At 44.8% G+C, this 22,218-nt stretch overlaps 1 protein-coding gene across 1 annotated transcript in view; it reads right to left on the reverse strand.

Moving 5' to 3' along the window:
• Positions 1–8,194: 8,194 nt before the first annotated feature.
• LOC124037713 (procollagen galactosyltransferase 2-like) overlaps positions 8,195–22,218 on the reverse strand; it is a 36,212-nt gene continuing 22,188 nt past the window's right edge. The window contains exons 2-12 of the mRNA XM_046352699.1: positions 21,526–21,636; positions 21,280–21,397; positions 20,953–21,087; positions 20,280–20,484; positions 16,369–16,488; positions 15,288–15,361; positions 14,959–15,065; positions 14,668–14,800; positions 13,403–13,530; positions 13,072–13,278; positions 8,195–9,055 (exon numbers count right to left, since the gene is read on the reverse strand). Of these exons, the coding sequence (XP_046208655.1) occupies positions 8,776–9,055; positions 13,072–13,278; positions 13,403–13,530; positions 14,668–14,800; positions 14,959–15,065; positions 15,288–15,361; positions 16,369–16,488; positions 20,280–20,484; positions 20,953–21,087; positions 21,280–21,397; positions 21,526–21,636 (1,618 nt within the window). The 3' untranslated portion in view covers positions 8,195–8,775. The remainder of the gene's footprint in view (positions 9,056–13,071; positions 13,279–13,402; positions 13,531–14,667; positions 14,801–14,958; positions 15,066–15,287; positions 15,362–16,368; positions 16,489–20,279; positions 20,485–20,952; positions 21,088–21,279; positions 21,398–21,525; positions 21,637–22,218) is intronic.

The raw sequence follows: 22,218 nt of genomic DNA on the forward strand, positions 1-22,218 counted from the left end.
TTGTTCAGTGTATATACAACATTTATATTTTTGTTCAGTGTGTATAATACAACATTTATATTTTTGTTTAGTGTGTATAATACAACATTTATATTTTTGTTCAGTGTGTATACAACATTTATATTTTTGTTCAGTGTATAATACAACATTTATATTTTTGTTCAGTGTATAATACAACATTTATATTTTTGTTCAGTGTATAATACAACATTTATATTTTTGTTCAGTGTATAATACAACATTTATATTTTTGTTCAGTGTGTATACAACATTTATATTTTTGTTCAGTGTGTATAATACAACATTTATATTTTTGTTTAGTGTGTATAATACAACATTTATATTTTTGTTCAGTGTGTATACAACATTTATTCAGGGATTTTCTTCTTTGTCTAACATATGTGTTTATTCATTCACAACTAGGATGTGTAACACTTTATTTTTAGGGTCCATAATAAACCATTTATAAGGCATTTATAAATTGTGTGTTCACCATTTAGTAATCATTACCCCCACATTAACAAATAATTTACTACTCATTAGTAAACTATTTTTGCATTCCTAAAGTGAGTGCTATTTACATATTAATACGTTTATAAATGTTTTGAGTGACGAGTGCAATTTTGCACAAAAAGATGGACATGTCGTTGGTAGACATTCCTTCAGTAACTGGTAAAGAATAAGCACACAAACCAGGTTGCTTAAGGAAATATATATAGATGTGTGAATAACCAGCTTAATAACATTTACAAATGTAGGAGTAATGATTAATAAATTATGAGCAAACGGTTTGTAAATGCCTTATAAATGCATGTTTATTATGGATCCTTAAATAAAGTGTTACTGTTGGAGATAGCTGGGTCCAGCACAGACAGTGTGGCCCCCTGGTCGTCTAGTCCCAGTGATGCTAGGCTTAGCACCACAGACAGTGTGGCCCCCTGGCCTTCTGGTCCCAGTGATGCTAGGCTTAGCACCACAGACAGTATGGCCCCCTGGTCTTCTGGTCCCAGTGATGCTAGGCTTAGCACCACAGACAGTGTGGCCCCCTGGTCTTCTGGTCCCAGTGATGCTAGGCTTAGCACCACAGACAGTGTGGCCCCCTGGTCTTCTGATCCCAGTGATGCTAGGCTTAGCACCACAGACAGTATGGCCCCCTGGTCTTCTGGTCCCAGTGATGCTAGACTTAGCACCACAGACAGTATGGCCCCCTTGTCTTCTGGTCCCAGTGATGCTAGACTTAGCACCACAGACAGTATGGCCCCCTGGTCTTCTGGTCCCAGTGATGCTAGACTTAGCACCACAGACAGTATGGCCCCCTGGTCTTCTGGTCCCAGTGATGCTAGACTTAGAACCACAGACAGTATGGCCCCCTGGTCTTCTGGTCCCAGTGATGCTAGACTTAGCACCACAGACAGTATGGCCCCCTGGTCTTCTGGTCACAGTGATGCTAGGCTTAGAACCACAGACAGTATGGCCCCCTGGTCTTCTGGTCCCAGTGATGCTAGGCTTAGAACCACAGACAGCTCAGCTGCTGCTGCTACAGTAGTCAAGTGCAGTGGAGGTTGGGAGAACAGAGCGAGAGTTTTAATATTTGACAGTTTTAATATTTTGGCTCTATATGTGTAATAGTAATTAACCCTTCGGGTGGGGTGGGGGGGGGGCGTGTAATGGTCTTCTTGTACCAGTGCCGTGGGAAAGGATACTAGCCTTAGCAGAGACAGCTCAGTGGTGAGTGAAGGTAGGAAGAAAACATAGAGACGCGGATATACTGCCACTTCCTTAATATGTTGGCTTTATATGTAATAGCAATTTACACTTAGGAGTGACAGACTGAGTGACAGCAGAGAAGATACAGAGTCAGACTTCACAACAAGGAGGTAACAGAGGCACCGTTATAGTGGTGAGTTGTATCTGTGTTTTTACATGAGCTGGTTAAAAAAGGTGGAGGGCTATGTTTTTCACTGGTCACTGGTACAGTGTACTGCCTATGTTATGTGTCACGTGCATGGTGACGTGGGCTGGTGTGGATAAAATGCCAGAGGACATTTTTTGTCCCAGTCTGCCCCTGATTGCTGTTGCTCTTAGATGGCAACTCAGAGCAAATGTGAGTGTGCCATTTGAATCTCAACAAGAAAGGTAGTTGTATTTGATAATGTTTATGGAAAAAGTATGGATTTCAGCAAACAAAGAAATGCACTCAACTAGAGGACAAACGTAGGTACAAGGTAAGCGTTGCATCATTATAATTGTCTGAGCTGAATTCGTCAAAGCCTGGTCTCTGCTAGAGAGGAAGAGGCTAAGTGGGAGGGATAACGGTCAAAAATCAGTCTTCTCCAGCAGGTGGCATTGAGAGCTCACCAAACCAGGGGGTTTTGTATGGAGGTCAATGAGAGCTCACCAAGCGAAGGGTTTTTGTATGGAGGTCAAGGAGAGCTCACCAAGCGAGGAGTTTTTGTATGGAGGTCAAGGAGAGCTCACCAAGCGAGGAGTTTTTGTATGGAGGTCAAGGAGAGCTCACCAAGCGAGGAGTTTTTGTATAGAGGTCAATGAGAGCTCACCAAGCGAGGAGTTTTTGTATAGAGGTCAATGAGAGAGTGTCGAATTTGGTCAACAAAAAAATGTTATGGCTTATTTGCTACATGAGGTTTATTTGATTGAATAAAAGTTCCGTAATACTTACTTTGGTTGTTAAGAGTGTACTGATATAAGTAGGACACTTGGCATCCCGGCAAACTTTGAGAAAGTTTTCTCAAGATGGCTATGCATATTTATGGCATGAGGCTAGTAGCATAACATCTCCATTGAATACAGGTGGTTGATGCCAACACCGCTCATCGAATATTCAAAAAAGTATAAAAATAACGAGATCTATCCACCAATCTAAAGAGAGAGGAAAAGGCAGGAGTGGACAACGAATCTAATTATTATTGCATCATTATATTCACATCTCTCTGCTCATCAGAAACTCCCTTCACCATGGAGTGGAGTTTAGTCAGCGACGTAAATACCAGACTGATTCACGCTTCGCGATCAAGCTTGCGGGATCAGGTGGCTTTGTAAAACTAGATGCCAGGAGCAGCAAAAACGAGTTTGTTTTGATAGCATAGATATCTATCTAGCTAGAAGATTTACATCATCATTCGCTATGATCAGCTGATAGCCACACTTCCCCTGATTTTAATAATCTCTTGTTAGTAGGCCTAGAAGTCACTGGCACTAGCTTTCTTACAATGTGTGAACAGTGATTGTGTTGTTAAAGAAAATAAATATCCCCTCAAAGCTCTGTGCACGGCTCTGTAGGCCTGCAAATGCCTATTTGGGTGAGTATCTTCATGTGTTTTGCCTGACAGTACTTTATAACCACAGCTTGAGAGTGAACCAAAGTATTTTAATAAACAGAATGCAACCTTGTACTATATGGGCGTTGAATGCACAGAGAATTCAGGGTAAGTGACCCAAGCCATTGTTGATTTCGAGCTAGATTTGATCAGATCCGAGTTAGCCACTACCACATAAAGGTTGTTTTGTTTTTGTCATAGGTGGAACTGCATTAGAGCTGTCAAATCCACAAGGGGCCCTAGCATTAGGGGAGAGGTAAGTTGACACATTTTGTACCACTTCCTTTTAAAACTAATTTTAAGCATATTTTAGCACAAGCTTAACACCTAACAAACACTTTGTACATTTTTTAAAACACTTTTAACATAGACCAGACCCTGTTGTTACCTCATATCCCAGCGCTTCAATTAGCTTAACTTAACCCATTGCCATAACGTACCCCAAGGCAATAATTTTGACTATGTTAGAACACACAGCTACAATAATGCACTTTCATGCTAGGTTTAGGACCTCATATTGTATGTTATAGAGACCAAACGATTAATAAAACAATCTTAAAATAATATACTTTGGTTTAGATACAAGCATCATAAAACCTCTAACAAAATACATTCATTTGACTTGGTGGAAATCAATTTTTGGGACTTTATTCATGTGGTTTCTTACTTCACAGACTTCACAGGAAATGGTGACCTCTTCCTAAATATTTGGTCAAATGATACATTGTGTGTATGGTTTCCTAGAAACAAGGGGGGCTCAAATTACCCCTTTGGCTCAATTTACCCCATTCTCCCCTATACCTGAAGCGAATATGGCTGTGAGAAAAATCTCATGCAGCCTTGTTTACAAAATTTCACACGGGAATGTGAGATGTAATCTATACCTTGATTAGGCTCTTAGAAATCCTCATTATGGAGTTGAATGATTTTTTTATTTGAGCATCATTATTTCTATACAGCCAACACTCTCACTCTTGTTCTGAACTTCTAATGTGAGAGGGGCAGGTGTGGCTTCGTGACAATGATCAGAAGAGCAGCTGCACACTGATTTGACAGCTCCAACGCAATTACACCTCCATCACTGCCAAAACATCAGCTATGTGGCTGTCGGCTATCGCCGGTTAATGCTTGAGCTGATGGAATTTAGGCCTTAGTCAGACTTTCAGTACCGTCAGTATCCCCTGGCTGGTTGTCCTTCTCATTCAGGCAATAACTCTAATCAATGACAACTTGCAGTATTACTCATGACCGGTGGTTAAATTGAGCCCGAGCTACCTGGAGCCAGGCCCCTGCACCTTGGCATGAAAAGTAGGAAAAGGGTACAATAAACCAGCGCTATGGCCAGTGTTGGGGTTGAGCCAGGGTGTAGACATGAAGCTAGGTTAAGTGTTCGGGTTATGGCCAGTGTTGGGGTTGAGCCAGGGTGTGGACATGAAGCTAGGTTAAGTGTTCGGGTTATGGCCAGTGTTGGGGTTGAGCCAGGGTGTGGACATGAAGCTAGGTTAAGTGTCCGGGTTATGGCCAGTGTTGGGGTTGAGCCAGGGTGTGGACATGAAGCTAGGTTAAGTGTTCGGGTTATGGCCAGTGTTGGGGTTGAGCCAGGGTGTGGACATGAAGCTAGGTTAAGTGTTCGGGTTATGGCCAGTGTTGGGGTTGAGCCAGGGTGTGGACATGAAGCTAGGTTAAGTGTTCGGGTTATGGCCAGTGTTGGGGTTGAGCCAGGGTGTGGACATGAAGCTAGGTTAAGTGTTCGGGTTATGGCCAGTGTTGGGGTTGAGCCAGGGTGTGGACATGAAGCTAGGTTAAGTGTTCGGGTTATGGCCAGTGTTGGGGTTGAGCCAGGGTGTGGACATGAAGCTAGGTTAAGTGTTCGGTTTATGGCCAGTGTTGGGGTTGAGCCAGGGTGTGGACATGAAGCTAGGTTAAGTGTCCGGGTTATGGCCAGTGTTGGGGTTGAGCCAGGGTGTGGACATGAAGCTAGGTTAAGTGTTCGGGTTATGGCCAGTGTTGGGGTTGAGCCAGGGTGTGGACATGAAGCTAGGTTAAGTGTTCGGGTTATGGCCAGTGTTGGGGTTGAGCCAGGGTGTGGACATGAAGCTAGGTTAAGTGTTCGGGTTATGGCCAGTGTTGGGGTTGAGCCAGGGTGTGGACATGAAGCTAGGTTAAGTGTTCGGGTTATGGCCAGTGTTGGGGTTGAGCCAGGGTGTGGACATGAAGCTAGGTTAAGTGTTCGGGTTATGGCCAGTGTTGGGGTTGAGCCAGGGTGTGGACATGAAGCTAGGTTAAGTGTTCGGGTTATGGCCAGTGTTGGGGTTGAGCCAGGGTGTGGACATGAAGCTAGGTTAAGTGTTCGGGTTATGGCCAGTGTTGGGGTTGAGCCAGGGTGTGGACATGAAGCTAGGTTAAGTGTTCGGGTTATGGCCAGTGTTGGGGTTGAGCCAGGGTCTGGACATGAAGCTAGGTTAAGTGTTCGGGTTATGGCCAGTGTTGGGGTTGAGCCAGGGTGTGGACATGAAGCTAGGTTAAGTGTTCAGGTTATGGCCAGTGTTAGGGTTGAGCCAGGGTGTGGACATGAAGCTAGGTTAAGTGTTCGGGTTATGGCCAGTGTTAGGGTTGAGCCAGGGTGTGGACATGAAGCTAGTGTTAGAGTTATGGCTAGGGTTTAGCCAGGGTGTGGACATGAAGCTAGGGTTAGAGTTATGGCTAGGGTTCAGGTTTTAGCCAGGGTGTGGACATGAAGCTAGGGTTAGAGTTATGGCTAGGGTTTAAGGTTTAGCCAGGGTGTGGACATGAAGCTAGGGTTAGAGTTATGGCTAGGGTTTAGCCAGGGTGTGGACATGAAGCTAGGTTAAGTGTTCGGGTTATGGCCAGTGTTGGGGTTTAGCCAGGGTGTGGATATGAAGCTAGGGTTAGAGTTATGGCTAGGGTTTAGGGTTTAGCCAGGGTGTGGACATGAAGCTAGGGTTAGAGTTATGGCTAGGGTTTAGGGTTTAGCCAGGGTGTGGACATGAAGCTAGGGTTAGAGTTATGGCTAGGGTTTAGGGTTTAGCCAGGGTGTGGACATGAAGCTAGGGTTAGAGTTATGGCTAGGGTTTAGGGTTTAGCCAGGGTGTGGACATGAAGCTAGGGTTAGAGTTATGGCTAGGGTTTAGGGTTTAGCCAGGGTGTGGACATGAAGCTAGGGTTAGAGTTATGGCTAGGGTTTAGCCAGGGTGTGGACATGAAGCTAGGGTTAGAGTTATGGCTAGGGTTTAGGGTTTAGCCAGGGTGTGGACATAGGAAATGAAGAAAGTGTGGAGAGACATGGCAGATGACAGTGAACATGGCTCAACCCTAATCCTAACCCTGCCCCCAATAGGGCTCCTCCACCTCTGAGTTCCCAATTCAACCACTGTTCATGACTAGAAGGCCTCTCTTTCTGCTTCTGCTGAATGAGACAGACACTGTCAACACAGACAGAATAACAACATGTTCACAGGTATTTTTGCAGTTAGTTCGACCATTAAGGCAAACAAACAGCGCACTGGGCCCTCATAATAGCTAGCTGCTGTTTGTGAATGGTCAGACTGGGCAGTAATGCTGTCCTGTACTGTAGGCTACTGTGGCCTCGTCCTCCTCCTCCCGTCCAGCAACATAGGTCTTCAGGGCTCAGAAGCTAATCTCCACATCCGCCCTGCCTGTCTCTTTATGAAAATCATGTGTCTTGTATAATCCTCTGTTCTGGAAAGTTTCTCGTCTTCTCTCTCTCTCTTGCTCTGTTTGCGCTGCAGGCCTGAGCCTTCTTGACTGATAGCTCTTCAGACAGGAACAGTAAAACCCAGAGAGGAATTTCCTATACGTTCCTATAATCAGAGCATGGTGCACACCCTGGGATGATGTACTGTGAGCTGAATGCCTCAGTAACTTTGCTACCTGTTCATACATACAGTACCTGACTTGGCTATGACAAGGATTTCTTTCTGACCAGGTGACACTAAATGTGACATACAGTACATGAACTGTGTTATAGACTGAAATGTTAACATTGACCGGAGATGTGTCTGTGCTACACAGAGGGAGGTTGAGGTCGTGGGAAAAGTGTAGAAGTTTAGATTAGTGATACAATTAAAATAACAGCAATAAACAGGCTAGTCTATATAGTCTATTCAAACACTGTAGCCATAACTGAGGTGCTTGTGGCCTACTCACAAACAAACTGCAGAGTGAAAAAAAAACACACACATTTGGTCAAGACGTTTTATTAGCTGAGAACTTTATCCCACCACCTCTCCAGTTAGATGAAAGGCCAGGCTCAGCAAAGTGTAAGGCCAGATGAGTGTAGACTGATCCATGTGTAACAGGGCCAGCCTGCTAACTACTACTGTAAGGCCACAGAGGAACACTGTCCTCCATCGTCCTCCATGTCCTGTCCTGCATCTTGGAAATAATCTGATGGCAAATGATTATGACTCTCTTTGTGTGTGTGTGTGTGTGTGTGTGTGTGTGTGTGTGTGTGTGTGTGTGTGTGTGTGTGTGTGTGTGTGTGTGTGTGTGTGTGTGTGTGTGTGTGTGTGTGTGTGTGTGTGTGTGTGTGTGTGTGTGTGTGTGTGTGCTTTGCACCACATACACATTCTGCAGACATACACATGCATGTGGTGAGTCTGTGAGTGACATCATTGGAATTGACAGTACTCCTGGGTACAGTATGTCAGTCTCCAGCCTGCATGCACACACACACACACACACACACACACACACACACACACACACACACACACACACACACACACACACACACACACACACACACACACACACACACACACACACACACACACACACACACACACACACACACACACACACACACGTTTTCAGACAGCTGTAAGATAACTTTATTCCTGACCATAAACCACATCTGTTATTTTTAAATTACAATATTAATCCTTTTTAACAATAAAAAAAGATTTATTTGTGAATTGTATCTCTGCACTGCCAACAGCAATATCTGTCTTCCACATGTTGCAGAGTCCCGGTTTGTCCCAGTGTCTCTCATATAGTCCAGCATGGTGTGGTTTTTCAGCCCCCCCCCCAGTCCTTCTCTGCATCTCTCCAAGGTGTGTGTGTGTATGTGTCATGTAGAGTGGATGGGGAATAAATTAAGCTGGGGTCCTGGGCCTGAAGCCCAACTCCTATTCCTCAGTGCACAGACCACTCCGCCCCACTCCAGGCAGCCAATGGGATTCGCATCTTAGCCTGCTGTTATGCTATTAGCCAGCAGATAGCCAATGAGAAAGAGCACCGAGCGGAGCAGTTTAGTGTGTATCCAGTTGGTTGGGTCTTTGAGTGTGAGTGTGTGTGTGCAGTGCACATGCCTGTGCAGTGTGTGTCCGTCCAGGTGTGTGTGTGTGTAAATCTATGCGTATGTCTGTGTGTAAACAAGTCTATCTCTTCTTCCTCAGAGTTCGTCTCGTGTGGAGCGGGCAGCGGGTGGAGGTGAGTCACCCGTCACACTGTTCTGGGCCACGGTGTGGATGCGGCCTTGCTGTTCTGTCTTCCTGGCATGCTGGTGCTGGCGGTCCCAGTCGGTGGCGGTGGCCTCGTCGTCCCAGATGGTGGAGGTCTCTGTGTCGCTGACGTAGCCTGGCTCGCCCGTGTAGTGGGTGGGGTAGAGGAGGAGGGGTTCCACGGAGAAGGCCTTCAGGTCCCGAGGCTCAAAGTGAGACATGAAGTCAGAACTGATGGAGAGAGGGGGAAGAGGGTTATATGACACGTCATCAAAGAGAATCACACACTAAGGGAGAGAGAGAGGAGGACATAGTAAACTGTCATCAAAGTGCATTTTGTGCACCATTCAAAATGATAGAGGTGTACAAAAAGGGGAGGGTCATGTATGGTAATTCAGCCCTGCAGAATCAGCACCACTTGGTCAAAGTTAAGCATGGCGGAGCCAGAGAGTTGTAGAGAGGTGCAGAGAGGGAAGAGGAGCGAGACACATCAGCTTCAATCAGTCAGGCCCCGTCAGCCAGAGGTCAGCTGGTAAAGGTCAGCCCCCCTGCAGCCGTTTAGACAGTGCCAGCGCAAAGAGAGTAACCTGATGCCTTTATTACTTCCCAGGGAATTGAACCCTGAGAGGCAGGACTTAGTCTGAGGGTTAGATCCTCTCAGAGTTGGCAAAGGAGAGACTGCAGGGCATCCCTAACCTACTTTTTTCTCTCTCTCTCTCTCTCTCTCTCTCTCTTGCTCTCTCTCTCTCTCTCTCTTGCTCTCTCTCTCTCTCTCTCTCTCTCTCTCTCTCGTCTGTATTTTTGTAGTGATTTATACTCTCACACACACAGACATGCACACACGCACTTTGAAGCACACACGCATACAAACTAATACACAGAAGCATGCATACGCACACACGGATACACACCCATATACATACACACACTCACTCCTGCGTATTTATATAGCAATACACACACATCTACACCCCACCCTCATACTGAGCTCTGGATCAATGGGAATCCTGTCCCTCTCACCAGCAGCAGGAAGAGATATTCCGGACCCACATTCCTCCGAGAGGCAGAGCGAGGGAAAGAGAGAGAGAGAGGGGAGGACAGAGGGGAAAGGGCAAAGAGGGGTAGGGGAGAGTGAGGGAGAGAGAGGGGGGGGGGCAGAGTGGGGTAGGGGAGAGAGATGAGAGAGAAAGGGAGGGAAAGCAAGGGAGGGAGGGAGAGAAAATGGGCAGGGGAGCAAGGAGAGGCAGAGGGCAGGGTGCAGAGACAGAGAGTACCCATTTATCCCTGGGAACAATCCCTGGCCTGTGTATCAGGGACTCACTCTGTACAGGAGAGAGAGAGGGGGAGACAGAGGTGAAGAGAAAACGAGAGGGAGAGAAAAGAAGAGTGCCAGAGAGTGAGATGGAGTGAGGGAAATGGGTTGAAGAGAATGCGTGAGGGAGAGGATGTCTGGTTGCTCTTTAAAAGTGCTTCGCTCACCATCTTAAATAAGCATGCCCCATTCAAAAATGTAGAACTAAGAATAGATATAACCCTTGGTTCACCCCAGACGTGACTGCCCTTGACCAGCACAAAAACATCCTGTTGCGTTCTACATTAGCATCGAATAGCCCCCGCGATATGCAACTTTTCAGGGAAGTCAGGAACCAATACAGTCAGTTAGGAAAGCTAAGGCTAGTTTTTTCAAACAGAAATTTGCATCATGTAGTACTAATTCCAAAAGGTTTTGGGACACTGTAAAGTATATGGAGAATAAGATCACCTCCTCTCAGCTGCCCATTGCACTGAGGCTAGGAAACACTGTCACCACCGATAAATCTATGATAATCAATCATTTCAAAAATCCTTTTTTCTACGGCTTGCCATGTTCTCCATGTGGCTACCCCTACTCTGCCCAACAGCTCTGCACTCCCTGCAGCAACTTGCCCAAGCCCCATCCGCTTCTCCTTCACCCAAATCCAAACAGATGATGTTCTGAAAGAGCTGCAAAATATGGATCTCTACAAATGAGCTGGGCTAGACAATCTGGAAACTCTCTTTCTAAAATTATCCGCCAAAATTGTTGCAACCCCTATTACTGGCCTGTTCCACCTCTCTTTCGTATCGTCTGAGATCCCCAAAGATTGGAAAGCTGCCGCGACATCCCACTTTTCAAAGGGGGAGACACTCTAGACCCAAACTGTTATAGACCTATATCTATCCTGCCCTGCCTTTCTAAAATCTTTGAAAGCAAAGTTAACAAAGAGATCACCAACCATTTCGAATCCCACCGTACCTTCTCCACTATGCAATCTGGTTTCCGAACTGGTCATGGATGTACCTCAGCCACGCTCTAGGTCCTAAACGATATCATAACCGCCATCGATAAAAGACAGTACTGTGCAGCCGTCTTCATCGACCTGGCCAAGGCTTTCGACTCTGTCAATCACTGCATTCTTATCGGCAGACTCAATAGCCTTGGTTTCTCAAATGACTGCATCGCCTGGTTCACCAACTACTTCTCAGATAGAGTTGTGTGTCAAATCGGATGGCCTGTTGTCCGGACCTCTGGCAGTCTCTATGGGGGTGCCACAGGGTTCAATTTTCGGGCCAACTCTTTTCTCTGTATATATCAATGATGCCGCTCTTGCTGCTGGTAATTCTCAGATCCACCTCTACGCAGACGTATACATCTGGCCCTTCTTTGGACACTGTGTTAACAAACCTCCAAACAAGCTTCAATGTCCTACAACACTCCTTCGGTGGCCTCCAACTGCTTTTAAATGCTTCCGTGAGCTCCAACTACTTTTAAAACTAAATACATGCTCTTCAAACGATTGTTGCCCACACCCGCCCGCCCGACTAGCAACACTACTCTGGACGGTTCTGACTGTAAACTCTCCTTCCAGACTCACATTAAGCATCTCCAATCAAAAATTAAATCTAGAATCGGCTTCATATTTCGCAATAAGGCCTCCTTCACTCATGCTGCCAAACATAACCTCGTAAAACTGACTATCTTACCGATCCTTCGGTGGTGTAATTTTCAAAATAGCCTCCAACACTCTACTCAGCAAACTGGATGTAGTCTATCACCGTGCCATCCTTTTTGTCACCAAAGCCCCATATACTACCCACCACTGCGACCTGTATGCTCTCGTTGGCTGGCCCTTGCTACATATTCGTCGCCAAACCCACTGGCTTCAGGTCATCTATAAGTCTTTGCTAGGTAAAGCCCCGCCTTATCTCAGCTCACTGGTCACCATAGCAACACCTATCCATAGCACGCACTTCAGCAGGTATATTTCACTGGTCATCCCCAAAGCCAAAACTTTCTTTGGCCGCCTTTCCTTCCAGTATTCTGCTGCCAATGACTGGAACAAATTGCAAAAATCACTGAAAATGGAGACCAAGAACTCACTTTAAGTATCAGCTGTTGGAGCAGCTTACCGATCAATGTACCTGTACATAGCCAATCTGTAAATACAACACCCAACTACCTCATCCCCATATTGTTATTTATCTTCTTGCTCTTTTGCCCCCAATATCTCTACTTGCACATCATCATCTGCACATCTATCACTCCAGTGGTCTATTTATTGCCTTACCTTTCTAATCTTCTACATTTGCACACACTGTACATAGATTTTTCTATTGTGTTATTGACTTGTACGTTTGTTTATGTGTAACTCTGTGTTGTTGTTTTTGTTGCACTGCTCTTCTTTATCTTGGACAGGTCGCAGTTGTAAATGAGAACTTGTTCTCAACTGGCCTACCTGGTTAAATAAAGGTTAAATAAATAAAAATATATTTTTAAAAAGTAACTCTGAAACACCAATAAGGAACACCACTCACCATACCACAGAGCCTATATCAGGGATGGACTCACGGACCAAAAATAAAAACATATAAATTAAAAACTCAATCGAGGTCTCAACTTACTGTTGAGAGTTAGAATAATAGAATACATATGGTGCAATTTCTAAATTTGGTTATGCGTCAGCAGTCACTTAATTAGCCCATGTCAGCAAAAAAAGAAAAGAAAAGATTGGTCAGTTAGCTGGCTGCTAGACTATCGAAACTTGTAGAAAGTGTGTTTGATTTACCGACCGGGGTGGGGCCCATTGATCATATTAAAAATTGCAAACATTTGCTTCCACCGTAAGGCAAAAAAACTGCACATTTTTCTCTCCTCCCCATCTGTCGCCCCGACTGTGTCAGCCACAGTGCAGACAGCCAGTCCCAGCCAGTCCCAGCCAGTCCCTTACTTGGGGTGTTTGTTGAACATGACAGGGAGGAACTCATCAACAGGTAGCATCTTGCTGAAGGCCTGAGCAGCCAGCAGCTTCCTGGCACCCTGCACTGACAGAGCATAGCCCAGCGTCCAATACGAGTAGTCCGCCTCCACCAGGTTATTAACCCCTTCCACTGAACGCTCCGGCTGACGCACTTGCATACGCTTACGCCCCACATAGCTGTATGAGAACAGAGGGAGGGAGAGAGAGACAGAGGGAGGGAGGGAGATTCAATTCATTATACATAAGCTCAAAATTTATAATAACACATCATAACAATGCTACTTGGAGACATCGTTCTTACATGAGATCCCAGTCCAGCTGGGCCTTCTCTACTTCCTCCATGATGGTCATCATTCGCCTCTTAAATCTGGGCTCAAACCTCACATCATCCTCCAACACCAGCACCTTGGAAAGACCACGCTCCACCAACTGACAACAGCACAGAGAATAGGCCTGGAGTCACAAATATGCAATAGCACACAACCACTATTGGCATCGACAGGCTGCAATGGATAGGGTCAAACGCGTCAAGTGCCTCTTCACAGAGGACCTGACATGGACCAATCATAGCGATACTGTGGTGAAGAGGGCGCAACAGCGCCTCGTGGGCCCTCAATTCTCAAGTTCTACAGCTGCACCATCGAGAGCATCTTCACCGGCTGCATCACTGCCTGGTATGATAACTGCACTGCCTTCAACCACAAGGCTCTACAGAGGGTGGTGCGGACGGCCCAATACATCACTTGGGGGCGAGCTCCCAGCCCTCCAGGACATCTACACCAGGCAGTGTTTGAGGAAGGCTCATAAGATTGTCACGGGCTCCAGTCCCGAGCCATGGACTGTTCACTCTGTTACCATCTGGCAAGCAGTATCAGAGCATTGGGTCTCGGTCCAACAGGCTCCGAGACAGCTTGTACCACCAGGCCATCAGACTGCTGAACAGCTAAACCTATACTACCGTTCAAAAGTTTGAGGTCACTCAGAAACGTCCTTGTTTTTGAAAGAAAAACACTTTTTTTGTCCATTAAAATAACATCAAATTGATCAGAAATACAGTGTAGACATTGTTAATGTTGTAAATGACTATTGTAGCTGGAAACGGCAGATTTTTTATGGAATATCTATCTACATAGGCGTACAGAGGCCCATTATCAGCAACCATCACTCCTGTGTTCCAATGGCACGTTGTGTTAGCTAATCCAAGTTTATAATTTTAAAAGGCTAATTGATCATTAGAAAACCCTTTTGCAATTATGATAGCACAGTTGAAAACTGTTGTTCCGATTAAAGAAGCAGTAAAACTGTCCTTCTTTAGACTAGTTGAGTATCTGGAGCATCAGCATTTGTGGGTTGGATTACAGGTTCAAAATGTCAAGAAAGAAAGATCTTTCTTCTGCAACTTGTCAGCGTATTCTTGCTCTGAGAGATTAAGGCTATTCCACGTGGTCACTTAGAAACAAGGAAGTTTACAATGTTGAGGGACCTGGCACACCTTTTATACCTGCTATAAACTGTGTATGTGAGTAATAATATTTGATTTGATTTAGTGAGGTTAGTTGAGCGCACCTGTACCCAGGTGGAGTGGTGGCTGAGGAAGCAGCCTATCTCTCCTCTGGTTAGAACACGGCCAGAGTATGGGTCCTGATAACCTGGAATCATCTCTATACCCAACGCCTGCAGTTGAGAAGTGTTCAGAGCCCTGAGAGAGAGAGGGAAGGAAAGAGAGAGAGAGAGCGAGAGAGTGAGCGAGAGCAAGAGAGGAAGTGAGGGATTGAGATCGATGAACAGAGAACAAATGTAAACCATAGTGTCCCATGCAGCTGTGCAGTCCTGTGTATGTGTATGGGTGAGACCTACTTGCCATCCACTGCGTCAGTAAGGGTGGCCTGCAGACCCAGAGAGGTCATGGTGCTCAACATTCTCTGTCTCCTGTCCAGACGACGTTTCAGATTGATCAGGAAGATCTGAGACGGAGGGAGGGAGGGGGCATAGAGAGGGAGGGTGCAATCAGTAGGAGGGCAGAGTAGGAAGTAGGGGGATAGACATGGGGTAGTGGAGGAAGGAAACAGATGTAAGGAAGAGCAGGAAAGGGAGGGGAAGAAATGAATGTCACATCAAAGAAAGACGGAGAAACTCACAATATAAACCAATTCCTCTAAACAGTCTGGGCCAGTGTCTTACTGTACCTCATCAAAGCCCATCTTGTCCTGCGGCATCAGGGGATTGTACAAGTACTCTGAGGGCTCTATGTTGTGGTCAACTGTTAACACATTAAGAGGAGTCAGAGTTAGAGTTAATACAGGGTTAATACTGAGTAAATGCAGACAGATGAGTCAGAGTTAGAGTTAATACAGACATAGGAGTCAGAGTTGGAGTTAATACAGACAGAGGAGTCAGAGTTAATACAGACAGAGGAGTCAGAGTTAGAGTTAATACAGACATAGGAGTCAGAGTTGGAGTTAATACAGATAGAGGAGTCAGAGTTAATACAGACAGAGGAGTCAGAGTTAGAGTTAATACAGACATAGGAGCCAGAGTCAGAGTTAATACAGACAGAGGAGTCAGAGTTAATACAGACAGAGGAGTCAGAGTCAGAGTTAATACAGACAGAGGAGTCAGAGTTAATACAGACAAAGGAATCAGAGTTAATACAGACAGAGGAGTCAGAGTAAGAGTTAATACAGACATAGGAGCCAGAGTCAGAGTTAATACAGACAGAGGAGTCAGAGTCAGAGTTAATACAGACGGTGGAGTCAGAGTTAATACAGACAGAGGAGTCAGAGTTAATACAGACAGAGTCAGAGTTAGAGTTAATACAGACAGAGGAGTCAGAGTTAGAGTTACTACAGCAGCATGGAATCAGAGAGACTATTTCCTCTAGGGTCACACTGGTTTATTTCCCATTCCCATAAGCAGAGAGAAAACTGTGGGAGGGTGAGGAGGAGGAAGGAAAAAGAGCGAGAAATAGAGAGCTAGTAAGGCACTGCAACAGGCTTTAGGTTAAGGGATAAGTTCAGACTTAAGGATAGGTTTTGTGTGTTGTCAGAGAAGAGGCTAAATTAAAATGGGAGAAAACAGAGATGAAGGATCCTTTTGAAGGAGAGGTAGAAATCTGACAAAGTAAAAGAGGCGTTTATTTTGATTTAGAAAGTAGTGTATGTATGTATGTATGTATGTATGTATGTATGTATGTATGTATGTATGTATGTATGTATGTATGTATGTATGTATGTATGTATGTATGTATGTATGTATGTATGTGCTTACTCATGGCCTCAGCGATAGTGTGTGTGAAGCTCTCCTTCTCCTCGTCAACATTCTGTGAGGCCTTCAGAGGAACCGGCAGGAAGCCATAGTGTTCTCTGTTACACACATACATCTGGACATCTGTCAACACACAGTCACACAGAGTACATCTAAAACACACTGATACACACATACACCTGGACATCTGTCAACACACAGTAACACACAGAGTAAATCCAAAACACACTGATACACACATACACCTGGACATCTGTCAACACACAGTCACACAGAGTACATCTAAAACACACTGATACACACATACACCTGGACATCTGTCAACACACAGTAACACACAGAGTAAATCCAAAACACACTGATACACACATACACCTGGACATCTGTCAACACACAGTAACACAGAGTAAATCCAAAACACACTGATACACACATACACCTGGATATCTGTCAACACACAGTCACACAGAGTACATCTAAAACACACTGATACACACATACACCTGGACATCTGTCAACACACAGTAACACACAGAGTAAATCCAAAACACACTGATACACACATACACCTGGACATCTGTCAACACACAGTAACACAGAGTAAATCCAAAACACACTGATACACACATACACCTGGACATCTGTCAACACACAGTCACACAGAGTACATCTAAAACACACTGATACACACATACACCTGGACATCTGTCAACACACAGTCACACAGAGTACATCTAAAACACACTGATACACACATACACCTGGATATCTGTCAACACACAGTCACACAGAGTACATCTAAAACACACTGATACACACATACACCTGGACATCTGTCAACACACAGTAACACAGAGTAAATCCAAAACACACTGATACACACATACACCTGGATATCTGTCAACACACAGTCACACAGAGTACATCTAAAACACACTGATACACACATACACCTGGACATCTGTCAACACACAGTAACACAGAGTAAATACAAAACACTTATACACACATACACCTGGATATCTGTCAACACACAGTCACACAGAGTACATCTAAAACACACTGATACACACATACACCTGGACATCTGTCAACACACAGTCACACAGAGTAAATCCAAAACACACTGATACACACATACACCTGGACATCTGTCAACACACAGTCACACAGAGTACATCTAAAACACACTGATACACACATACACCTGGACATCTGTCAACACACAGTCACACAGAGTACATCCAAAACACACTGATACACACATACACCTGGACATCTGTCAACACACAGTCACACAGAGTACATCTAAAACACACTGATACACACATACACCTGGACATCTGTCAACACACAGTAACACAGAGTACATCTAAAACACACTGATACACACATACACCTGGACATCTGTCAACACACAGTCACACAGAGTAAATCCAAAACACACTGATACACACATACACCTGGACATCTGTTAACACACAGTCACACAGAGTAAATCCAAAACACACTGATACACACATACACCTGGACATCTGTCAACACACAGTCACACAGAGTAAATCCAAAGAAAGAAAGAAACACTACTACAGCCAAAAACCCTGTAACATGATTGTACAGTGCCTTCAGAAAGTATTCAGAACCCTTGACCTTTTCCACATTTTGTTACATTACAACCTTATTCTAACTTTTTCCCTCATTAATCTACACACAATACTCCATAATGACAAAGTGAAAACAGGTTTTTAGACATTTTTGCTAATTTATTAAACATAAAAAACGGAACAATTCCATTTACATAAGGATTCAATCCCTTTACTCAGTAAAGTGCTTTGTTGAAGCACCTTTGGCAGTGATAACAGTCTCGAGTCTTCTCGGGTGTGACGCTACAAGCTTGGCACACCTGTATTTGGGGAGTTGCTCCCATTCTTCTCTGCAGATCTTCTCAAGCTCTTTCAGGTTGGATGGGGAGCGTCACTGCACAGCTATTTTCAGGTCTCTCCAGAGATGTTTGATCTGGTTCAAGTCTGGGATCTGGTTGGGCCACTCAAAGACATTCAGAAACTTGCCCAGAAGCCACTCCTGCGTTGTCTTGGCTGTGTGCTTAGGGTCGTTGTCCTGTTGGAAGGTGAACCTTCGCCCCAGTCTGAGGTCCTGAGCTCTCTGGAGCAGGTTTTCATCAAGGATCTCTCTGTACTTTGCTACATTCATCTTTGCCTCTATCCTGACTAGTCTCTCAGTCCTTGTCGCTGAAAAACATCCCCACAGCATGATGATGCCACCACCATGCTTCACTGTAGGGATGGTGCCAGGTTTCCTCCAGACGTGATGCCTGGCATTCAGGTCAAATAGTTCAATCTTGGTTTCATCAGACCAGACAACCTTGTATCTCATGGTCTGAGAGTCTTTAGGTGCCTTTTGGCAAACTCCAAACAGGCTGTCATGTGCCTTTTACTGAGGACTGGCTTCCGTCTGGCCACTCTACCATATAGGCCTGATTGGTGGAGTGCTGCAGAGATGATTGTCCTTCTGGAAGATTCTCCCTTCTCCACAGAGGAACTCTGGAGCTCTGTCAGAGTGACCTTCGGGTTCTTGGTCATCTCCCTGACCAAGGCCCTTCTCCACCGATTGCTCAGTTTGGCCGAAGGGCCAGCTCTAGGAAGAGTCTTGGTGGTTCCAAACTTCTTCCATTTTAGAATGATGGAGGCCACTGTGTTCTTGTGGACCTTCAATGCAGCAGACATTTTTTGGTACCCTTCCCCTGATCTGTGCCTTGACACAATCCTGTCTCAGAGCTCTACAGACAATTCCTTCGACCTCATGACTTGGTTTTTGCTATGACACTGTCAATTGTGGGACCTTGTATAGACAGGTGTGTGCCTTTCCAAATCATGTCCAATCAATTGAATTTACCACAGGTGGACTCCAATCAATTTGTAGAAACATCTCAAGTATGATCAATGGAAACAGGATGCACCTGAGTTCAATTTCGAGTCTCATAGCAAAGGGTCTGAATACCGTTGTAAATAAGGTATTTCTGTTTTTTATTTTTAATAATATTGCAATTTTTTTTTCTAAAAACCCGTTTTGCTTTGTCATTATGAGGTATTGTGTGTAGATTGCTGAGGAAAATGGCTGTGTGTATTATTGTGTGTATGTAGGTGTTTGTGAATTTGTGTTATGTATTTAATAGTTATGTGTTTACTAGTTCTGTTTGTGCCCTACCGATCACAAGCCACATCAAAAATTCCCACACAATTAGTGAAGTCCGAAAGTCACAAATCTGGTGTCAATTACCCAGCCTGCCTTGTCTCCCTCCATTCAACACATGATGGGTTCTATTGTAAAACATGTCTTCAACACAAGACACAGAAGTACCCTCAGAACTATTAAAACACAGAGAACTACCCTTGCTCTCCCCTAGCCCCTTTCCCTTTAGTATTTGCAGAATCTGAAGCAATCGGATAGGTGTAAAATAATATGGCATAAGATTCTTACATTTGGAACGGCAAGTAGCCTAGTGGTTAGAGTGTTGGTCCAGTAACCGAAAGGTTGCTGGATCAAATCCCTGAGCTGACAAGGAAAAAATCTGTTGTTCTGCCCCTGAACAAGGCAGTTAACCCAATGTTCCCTGGTAGGCTGTCATTGTAAATAAGAATTTGGTCTTAACTGATTAGTTAAATAAAGAGTAAATAAATGACCCCCTGGGCCTGAATGGAAGGCTTGGTGGAGCCATAAGGACTTTGATTTCACTGTGTTGGGATTAGGGGTTGTTTCTGAACCTGACTGTATACACAGTTGGTATGTGGGTGTCTTGTACTCAGGGCTATGTTTTTACAACAACATGAACTAGGGTGTTGTGTCTGGACAGGATCATGGTGACCACACATGGTGGGAGGGAGTTAAACTCTGACCTGCCTGTCGGGCGGAGAAGGAGAATACCATGATGTCATCGAAGGCCCAGCTGTAGTCAGGGTGAGGGGGGTAGAAGGCCAGCTCCCGACTTGCGTCACGCCTCAGGTCTAACAGGAAGGTAGAGTGCACCATGGGTACGGCGAAGCAACCCAGACGCTTCCACTCCCTGATTGGCTGGTAGTCTGGAGTACGCTTATAGTAACCCTGGGAGACAGAGTTGAAAATAAAGTAAAGTAAAAAAAATCAAGAGATGGAGAGACAGGGTTGAAAGGAGAGCGGGTGAGAGAGGGGGACGGGAAATATAGATAGAGAATTGGTCTTAAAGATGCAGTCCGGGATCTTAAGCACAACAAATTCGTAAAATATTGTACAAATAAGATTAGCTTTTTAAAAATACAATAATTGCAGGACGTAACATATCCCACGATATGAATGACGGACACAAATGACATAGTGCACAAAAAAACGGGGACCCGTTTTGGCTCATGAGCAGCACTTTCAAAACAACTGGCTGAAATTATACAAAAGTTCTAGAGCATCACTTTAAGAGGTGTGGAAGCTTTGTGAAGAACAGAGACCAAACGGTCATAACATTCACTTGCTTGCTGACGGAGAGGGCACATAAAGAGGAGGGAGGTCTGTGGGGCTACATGGCTGTTGCAGGTTATATACCTGGGGAGTGATGCCACACCAGAAGTTGGAGTAGAGAGAGCGAGACTCCAGCATGGGGGCCACCAGAGTCAGGTTCTCAGCCATGAGTAGGTTCAGGATCCTGGGGTTGGTCAGCAGGTTATCACTGTCTGCAAACTAGACACACAGAGAAAGACAACAGAATCATGTATAATCTCACAGAAAGTAATTTACCAAACATGTAGTATTGCAAACATACAATCTAAGACAACCGGAGACGGAGAGAAAGCAGGTATCATCATTCACAGACAATTATACCATGAACTAAAGTCACACGTAATCTCACAGGTATAATATTATCTGTCTCACCAGTATATAATCTGCCCAGCGTTCCCGTGCTGCCTTCAGAGCAGCCTGCCTCAGCTTCATCACATGGTTGAAGCGGGACGGAGGCCAGTGCTTGGGCCCCCACTCATCAGTATAGGACCTGAGGACAGGACAAAAAGCTTTACGATCAGTACCTGATATTCACCATGCCTTAATGAGGACAGACACTGGGGGGCGTGGTCAGAGGCAGGGGCGGAGTCAGACACTGGAGGGCGTGGTCAGACTTACTTGGGCTGCTCCATGGGTCTCCACTCCACATAGTGGTACTGGTCCTGGGCCTGCTTCAGCCACTCCCTCAGCATGGCTGTGCTGTTGTCCACACTGTGGTCTGTCGCTGCCCTGAGACACAATATGACATGGGACACTATATCAACACAACGCACATGACAATGCAGGAACAAGAGATTTAAGCACTAACTTTCTACATAACGCATTAAGATAATGTGTCGACACGGCAACAGCAACACGGAAACATAGCTGCAGCTGATCCTGTGTGTGTAGGATCAGAACATGAACACACACAGACACACAGTGTCCTATGTGAGTCAGGAGAGTAATAGGAGCAACCAACAAACAGGCCAGAGCGTACAGTACAGTACAGTACAGTATAGTATAGTATAGTACAGTACAGTACAGTATAGTACAGTACAGTATAGTACAGTATAGTACAGTACAGTATAGTACAGTATAGTACAGTATAGTATAGTATAGTATAGTATAGTACAGTATAGTATAGTACAGTATAGTATAGTACAGTACAGTACAGTACAGTACAGTATAGTACAGTATAGTACAGTATAGTATAGTATAGTATAGTATAGTACAGTACAGTACAGTATAGTATAGTACAGTACAGTACAGTATAGTATAGTACAGTACAGTACAGTACAGTACAGTACAGTACAGTATAGTACAGTACAG

Source organism: Oncorhynchus gorbuscha, linkage group LG06, assembly GCF_021184085.1.
Source record: "Oncorhynchus gorbuscha isolate QuinsamMale2020 ecotype Even-year linkage group LG06, OgorEven_v1.0, whole genome shotgun sequence".
Classification (NCBI taxonomy): domain Eukaryota; kingdom Metazoa; phylum Chordata; class Actinopteri; order Salmoniformes; family Salmonidae; genus Oncorhynchus; species Oncorhynchus gorbuscha.